General features: G+C 36.6%; 1 protein-coding gene across 1 annotated transcript; it reads right to left on the bottom strand.

Annotated features, from left to right (window-relative positions):
- Positions 1 to 1,026: 1,026 nt before the first annotated feature.
- LOC146309993 (Ig heavy chain Mem5-like) lies at positions 1,027 to 7,951 on the bottom strand. The gene is given in 6 exon segments (XM_084744218.1): positions 1,027 to 1,412; positions 3,715 to 3,774; positions 5,440 to 5,742; positions 5,839 to 5,929; positions 7,575 to 7,840; positions 7,906 to 7,951. Coding segments are annotated over 6 exon segments (1,137 nt in total). The 3' UTR covers positions 1,027 to 1,041.
- Positions 7,952 to 8,849: the final 898 nt, after the last annotated feature.

Genomic DNA, 8,849 nt, shown 5'->3' with positions numbered 1-8,849 from the left:
CCCAAATAAGTCAAGGCAATCATTTGCCACAATTTCAGAGTTCATAAATTGGAGATTATCAGAGCCTAAATATATTTATATTATGATTTAAATAATAATACATATACATTTTATAATATATTAATAATATTTTTAGTGAATGCAATTTTCATTCACCCCTCTCACTGCAATTAATTAACAGAACTGAATAAATCAGTAGCATAGTTTATAATATTAGTATATATAGTAAGATAAAAGCCCAGTATTTCATGTTCCATAAACTCAATATAGTAATAAATAAATGTGAGGTTCACTACTTACTACCAATAATTGATTTGAGCGTTCAATTCATTTTACAGTGCACCTGTATTTTACTGTTATCCTCTCCTCTATGTTTATGTATGTATATTTGTTTCTTAAACAGTTAAACCAATTGTTCCTGTCTTAAAGTCAGTTCACGTGTGTCAACATAAGCAGCTAAGAATAAATTTACAAAGGTGTGATAAAGTCTGCCTCTAATAACAAGAAAACCTGCAAAACCATTTAACTGAAATGAACTTTTTTGTAGTCATATTACACACTTATTTATGACTTTTATGACTATTATTACTGTATTATTATTTTTATTGTCTTTTTTGTCTTCCTTTTTTGTTTGTTTTGTTTTTTACATAAAGCACTTTGAGTTGTACCCCTAAATATAATTACTGTAAAATTATTATAGCATTTTACATTTTATCATAATTTTGAAACTTAATTAGTTGTTTAACTTAAGGTCACCAAATGATCTTGTATAAAACATGCTGCAATTACAGTTTACTTTTATCCTCATCATCATAAGTAGTGACTAGAAGTAATTTTGTATTACATCGTCAACAATACTGTAAAATGTAAAACTTTCTCTGACTAATGGTTTTCTGTTTGATATTGTATTTTACCTCAATTTACTGGCAATAGCCAGCCAATTAAGTATAATATTATTCATCAATTAGTACTTATACTGTGAATAATAATAATAATCATAATAATACAATAGTTTCACAATAATAAAATATGTTAACAGCTTTAACATGTAAACCTGCTAGATTTCGAATCAGCAACTAAAAAGGTATTTATATATGACATACCTGAAGTGTTACCTGGGGGTCCTGGAATAGTAGCCTCTTCATTTCCAGCTGTGTGTGTCGCAAGACATTTGAAAGTGTCCTTCCCCCATTCCTGCCTCGGCACTTTGATCTGAGTGACTCCCGTGTAAGTGTCGCCTTTCTGTACTGGAGGGTACTGGATGAAGTCTGTCAGGGCAGCCCCATTTTTGGTCCATGAGTAGGTCACTGAGGAGGGCGAGAAGCCCGTGGCAAAACAGCCAAAAGTGACAGTTTCTCCAGCCCCAGAGCCACACTGCGTCAGAGGCCACACAGTCGGTGCATGTGAAGTGGCTGAGAAAAGAAAAACAAGCGCGTAAATAAAATACCAAAAATAATAATGAAATTCAACATTACAGACATTTTTCACCAAGCAGCAGTTAAAACAGAGAGAAGTCAGTAACAGTGATCAATAGTGCAAAAAAGTCACAGCACTGAAGGTATTACCTTTGAATATGTTGAATGTGGAAATTTCAAGTGCCCTCCATACACGGATCTTAATACGTTGTACAAAGGTTAACCTCCCTCAACAATATTATTTGTACTCATTTTTTGTTAGTCTACATATAAGTAGGAACATTTCATTTCATTTCATTTCTGCATAACTTGAAAATGATCATTAGTACTAGGGCTGAACAATTATTCAAAATTGTATCAAAATCACAATATGGTCTACTGTAATTTTCAAATCGCAGGATGCACAATATTTGTTAAAGGCAAAATGCGTGTCAAAATACCATATTAAATCAAATGTTGTGGTGTTGCACAGGTTTCCTGGCCGACACATCATTGTCTAGACTTCAAACATCTGTGTTTAGTACAAACCCCCGAAAAAAATAACACACCATAATGGTTTTAATGTGTTTTTCAATGAAAATGAGACTAATGATATAAAAATGATCCTTTCCTCTAATATTGTAGAACACATTGCAATTGTAATATCAGTCAGAATAATTGCAATTATATTTTTCTTCAAAATCCTTCAGCCCTTATTAGTACACTTTAATTTACAGCGAAGGAATGAAGCTGTAAGGTCCATAAACATCCATTAAATGAGTTTACGGCAGTCAGATTTTTTTCTACAAAAACAAATTAAATTTGTTCAAATTCAGCAGTTATGATTAAAGAGTATTCTTACCTGATGTAACAGTTACTGTTGTACCTTTTCCCCAGTAGTCAAAAGCTTCGTAGGAGCACAGTGCTGGATCTACTTAGCTCTTAGTATGAAAACTACATCTACTAATGTTGAGCGAATAAACTCAACCTCAAAATTTAATTAATCCCACCATTTATAATATTCACTTAAAAGTCTCAAAATACTCCAGCCATAAATATCCACCACTGAATCAGACTGAGAATGCGGCTATTTGATTTTTAACACTAATGCATTAAAACAAATTACTTTTGAAGTGACATTATAACTTTAAAAAAATGACACTTTACACTCTGAAACATACCCTGCTGTAAATTTTAAACAATACAAATCTTACCTGATGACACTGTTACTGTAGTGCCTTTTCCCCAGTAGTCGAAAGCCCAGTTGTCACAGTTAAGAGAATCAGTTCACCCTTCTTACAAAAACTCATTTCTGTAATATCCCTTTACTTCATGTCACAGTTTGGTTTCAGTGACAGTGAAAAAATAAACTAAAATATACATATGTTGATAGACTTAACATTCCAACTGCACTAAAAAGAGTGTGTTTTAAACTTTTCACATATTACAGGTGTCAAAATACTGTTGTCATTCATATCACTGACCAACACTTGTACCAGCATGAAAATGATAAGATTTTAAAAATGTGATCATGAATTTTATTCTGGAATCAGAAATATTAAAATTTCATACCAGATGTGACGGTGACCATTGTTCCTTTTCCCCAGTAGTCAAAAGCAGCATCACAGTTCAACAAATTATTACCCACTGCATACAAAAACCTGTTCCCACATATCTACACTTTCCATGGTAGGTTATTTAATGACAATCTACCCTCTGACACATTTTCCTTGGCTTTTGCAAAAAAGAATTCAGAAGACGGAGCAAAACATGATTTTCACAAGCACAGACTGGATTAAGTCGACTCGTTGTAACACATTTAACATACAGTATCCCAGAAATCAATGGACTGCACAGTGTCACAATGAAATCCCCTAACAAAAATACTAAAATAGTTTTCAAATCAAAATATATACATGACAGAAAACAATCATAGATCAGCTTACCAGATGTGACGGTGACCATTGTTCCTTTTCCCCAGTAGTCAAAGTCATTGTCACAGTTCAACAAATTATTACCCACTGCATACAAAAACCTGTTCCCACATATCAACACTTTCAGTGGTGACAGTCTACTCTCTGACATATTTTCCTTGTTTTTTGTTGTTGTTTTTTTAAAAAACAAGATTTGGAAGATGGGGCCAAACATGATTTTCACTACCACAGACTTGATTTAGTCGATTCGTTGTAACACATTTAACATACAGTATCATAAAATACTGTTGACTGCATGGTGTCACAATGAAATCTCCTAAAACATACTAAAATAGGTTTCACATCCAAACATATACATTACAGAAAACAAAATTAGATCGACTTACCAGATGTGACGGTGACCATCGTTCCTTTTCCCCAGTAGTCAAAAGCACCATCACAGTGTTCTATGTCAACCCATCCAACATACAAAAACTACCACCTAAAGATGTTGTTGATGCCACCGAGGTCTAAATATACTAAATTAAACAGTGTAATGATCACATTTTAAATGTTACAACAAAAGAAGTTTCTTTTACCTGTTATGACGGTCACCGTTGTTCCTTTTCCCCAGAGATCAAAGTAGTAGTCACAGTGACAGGTTTTGAGGCACTTTTGTACAAGAGGTTTGTATCATCTAATGAACTGTTCTTACTCATTTAACTACATTACATACCTCAAATTTATATCAATCTTTTGATTTTCTGTAAATTACATATTAATTTATAAAGTGCAGTACAGTTGAACTGCAGTATAAACTAACAGAAATTTAATCAGAGCCCAGAAAAATACTGAATTGTCTTCACTCAAAATATATTTAATCATTACTCACCAGAAGTTACTATGACTTGTGTTCCTTTCCCCCAGTAGTCAAAGTGGCCATAGCTATCACAGCGACACACAACAATCTGCTTATAATACAAATACCAAAAATGTTGTTTAATCCAAGAAAAGTAAACTTGTTTCACTGACTGAAAGCTATTACCCCTGCACTATTTATTACCCACTTCTCTTGCAATGTTAATTCCCTTTGGTGTAGGTTATGTAAAATTGAGCATGTTTGCCGACAGTTAGTGAACACTTCCTCTTTATCAGACCCTCCTGTCAGCTCCAGCAATGAATATTAAACAGAGAGTGGAGTTGGTGCACAGGAGGAACAGGTAAAACTACAGTGGAAAAACAAGAAATACACAAGTAAACAACGTCTGTAGTTGGACCAACATTGTATTGAAGCACTAAACAGCTGTTTCTCAGGGTGAAAGTGTTTCTCCATAGAAAATAATGGGAGTGGCTGTTTTCACACGCAGCGTCCAGTGGTGGTGTGTTTTGGCCTTACAAGAACTCAATGAATAGACAATTTGTAAGAAGACATCTCAGAGGGGGAGTGGAGTGAGATATGTTCAAGGGCTGAATTGCTAACATATGATATAATATATTCAAAAATGTATTCAATAGAAGTGGATTCTGTGGATCTATATTACTCCAGCTAGACTGAATAAAAATTAATCCAAACAATTCCAGATATTTGTGTCAAATGCATTGCAGAGAAAGGCACCTTAGTTCACTGTTTATGGAACTGTCCTGAGATCCAAAAGTTCTCAAATGAAATTTGAAACTGCATTTCTCAAATCACTAAGAATCCAGAACCCTTTTGTAGGATTGAAGGTTGAAGAGCAAAGAGGGGAAAAAATGACTGACTTGTGTATAGTGCAAGCAAGACACTTGATTTCTCTTTGTTGGAAGGATGTAAAATGCCCTTCAGTTGGTTGTTGGCTTAAGGAACTGTCTGCATGCCTTGTCCTTTAAAAGCTAACAGATGCAATGAAAATGAAATCCACCAAATTTCATGAGGTTTGGGGTCCCTTTATTATATTCTCGGAGAACTGTGAACTCGGGGAAGCTTTTGAAACTTGTGTTTTGTTAGAATGTATGTTTGTGGATTGTTTACACAAAAACTCATCACATATCTATATATTTTTTATGTTCACACTTTGAACATGTTTGTGGTTGAGTCACATGGTTGTTGAGTATTTGTGCAGGTCTGTTGGTGGTTTGTATCACTGTGGCTCAACATACACAGTAATAAACAGCTGTGTCCTCAGGCTGCACATTCTGTCCTCTTATTGTCACTGTTCCAGCTGAAGTGTCTCTGCTGTAGTTGAACTTGTTCTTCAGAGCATCATTTTGACGAAGCGTACATTCGCCCCACTGGTGGAAAATCCACTCCACCAGTTTTCCTTCACACTGTCTGATCCAACCTGTTGCATAGCTGCTATCAGTCACAGAATAACCAGAGACCCGACAGGTGATGGTCAAAGACTGTCCAGGCTGCACAACCATTGAGTCTGGCTGGATGAGATCAATACTGTTCACACCTGTGGAAACAGAAATCAACATTATCTCCATCATTCATGTGAATATTCAGTGTTTCTAATGTGTTTCTTAGTGTGAATCCACTGAAAGCTCCTCACAGGATCCAGCAGCCAGCAGCAGCAGCAGAGCTACAGAGAACATGGTTGGTATTGAAGGTGATCTGATGGGAGCTTCTCTTCTTCTTCTCAACTGTCCTGTCACAAGTAGTCATTGCTTGTTGTTGTGAACATTTATTTTGAAACATGAAAGAAAATGTACTCGCGATTTTAAGCTATTGTTATTGTTAACAAGATTTCAAATGGAAATCAGATTTGTCAGACATTCAGATCAATAGAATATTTATTGTTTTCATTTTCAGGTACATACAGTCATGGTCAGTTTACATAAACTTGTAAAGAGCATGTGTATCATGGAAGTCCTGAGTTTCAAATGAGTCCTATAACTCTTAATTGCTTATGATGGAATGATTGAAACATGTGTGTCTTTGTCACAGAAAAAACAATCATGAATTTTGATTCTTTCATAAATTTATTACAGGTCTTCTTGAAATCTGCTGGGTCAAAAAACTTTCTGTAAAGCACTAGTTCCACTGGCAGCAGTGCAGCCCACCATGCTTGACAATAGGTATGGTGTTCCTGGGGTTAAAGACCTCCCCTTCCCTCCTCCAAACATATTTCTGGTCATTATGGCCAAATAGCTCAATTTATGTCTTATCTGACTTAAAGTGCCAGTTCTGCAGCCTCTCAGCCTATGATGATGTAAAACACACTTGACTGTGGACACTGACACCTGTTTTCCAGCAGTATCAATTCATTGTAGACCTGCTTTTTGGTAATTCTTGCTTGACTCCTGACCATCCTGACCAATTGTCTCTCAGCAGCAGGTGATGTCTTGCGTTTTCTTTCTGATCATGGCAGTGACACAACTGTGCCATGCACAAAAACTTATTTGTGCGGCTGATTTTGGAATCTGTAGCTGCTTTGAAACAGCTTGAAGTGACTTTCCCAGTTTGTTCAAGTCAATGATTCGATATATTTAAGCCTTGAGCCTTGAGATGCATGATTCTCATAGGATGACAATGACATACATACATAAGTACATACAAAAGTACATGGTTTAGTTTAGTTTCTATGCCTGTTATTTTTTCATTCAATCTAATAGCTTGAGCCAGGGGTTCCATAACAAGAGCAAACAACAGTGGTGGCAGAGGGCACCCTTGTCTTGTACCTCTGTTTATGGAGAGAGCAGACAAGAGTGTACCATTTACTGAGATCACTGATTTTGGATCTACATAGAGTAAGCTAAGGAATAAATGTTTCTAGAAAAAAAAAATATGTATTGAACTTTCAATAGATACATCCATTCAATCGTATCAAAAGCTTTTTCTGCATCTAAGCTTACTATATTTGCATCTTTGTCCTCATTTTTAATATATTGCATGACTCTTCTGATATTAGAATAAGCCTTTCTCCCAGGAATAAATCCTTTCTGATATAGAGATACAGTACAAGCCTTGGATTGAGGGTGTTGAGTCTTCGAGCTAAAAGTTTTGCCAGTATTTTTTTGCATGCTCTGATGTATGGATTTATTTATGGTGATTGTATTTATTGTCTTTCTGTGTTTATTTTGTTTATATCTGTGTGTTTCTGTGTTAAACAGGCTGTGAAAACAATTCTCCCACTGTGACAATAAAGTGACTAATCAAATCTGATCTAACGTTTCTCTGTTTATGAAGTGGAACAAAAATTCATTTTTGTGTATGTTAAATGCAGAAAGCAATTGCTTTGACATGTTTTGATATATAGAGGTTTTGTACAGCTTTTCTTCATGCAACCCACTCTGGTCCTCTTCCAGGAGCCTGCTGTCTGCTGTCGTCTCTGGAGATGGTAAACCGGCCCTGAACTGACTGAGAGTAGTATTTGCCACTACTGTCACTGGTGATAGTAGCAATCCACTCCAGTCCTTTTCCAGGAGCCTGTCTGATCCAGGCCATCCAGTAGCCACTAATTGAAAGTCCAGAGGCTGTACAGGTCAATTTGTGAGATTCTCCAGGTCTTTTAACCACTGGTTCAGATTCTGTCAGAGTCTGACCATCAACACCTGTCAAAATATCAAAAAACATGAATTCAATTGGTACACAGTTAACTATCTCTGAATATCTTCACCTGTCCAGCAGATAGTTAAAAGCAGCAGTCCTGTCCTATAGTCCATCGTGTCTCTGCAGTCAGATAAGAGGAGGTGGAAGACATTTGAAGCTCAGCATAAGTTCAATCAGGAAGACCTTCTATTACACTGCCTTCATTCATAACTTTACTCCGTCTCTCTCCTCCTATTCCCTCTAATCAGCTGTTTGTGGGCGTTCACCTTCCTCTCTACTATCCAATCAGATGTTGCCACGGTTGCGATAGCCAGTCAATTTGCTGCTGCCAAACTTTAAATCGCCTCTGTCTTTGCTCCATCAGTTGTCATTCAGTCAGTCGCGCGACCCTCCTCCACCTCTCTCTCCTCCAGTCATTGGACCCAGGTAGTAGAAGATGTTCACCTTGACCCTCCTCCACCTCTCTCTCCTCCAGACTTCAGGTCCAGGCAGCAGGAGTCCAGAGCCACTTCACCTCATCTGTCTCTGCTTTGCACCTCTTCACCACCAGTGTCTAGACCCCGGGGGATCTCTTCACTACAGCTTCATCACCCCCATTTATATATGTGCATATTGTTTCACCTCAATGGGGTCTAACCGCCAAAGTCTGTTCATGTTTCATATCTCATGCATGTGCCAATAAACCACTTTCTTTTACTCTAGTCTCTCCTGATTGAACTGAGTTTGGTAGTGTCTCCTCTTCACAGGGAGGAAACATCTGGCCTAGAGATATTTAATGAAACTAGGGAAATAATATCCAAGAGTGAATCCTTGAAGTCAGCTGTTTTTACGTTTGTCTGGCATGTTTTAATGTGAGTCAAGTATTAAAAACACATACAAATTAATCTCAGTTCAGATATCTTACAAAGTCCAAGGTTTATTCAAATTACTGAAATCATAATTCACCTTGGTACCAAGGCTCCGTTTTCTCACTTTGAGCATGATGTGCAGGATATGAGAACATTTATAATA

This window comes from Lutjanus erythropterus, chromosome 19 (assembly GCF_056507025.1).
Source record: "Lutjanus erythropterus isolate fLutEry1 chromosome 19, fLutEry1.hap2, whole genome shotgun sequence".
Lineage (NCBI taxonomy): Eukaryota > Metazoa > Chordata > Actinopteri > Lutjaniformes > Lutjanidae > Lutjanus > Lutjanus erythropterus.
This window is presented reverse-complemented; position numbering and strand designations above follow the sequence as displayed.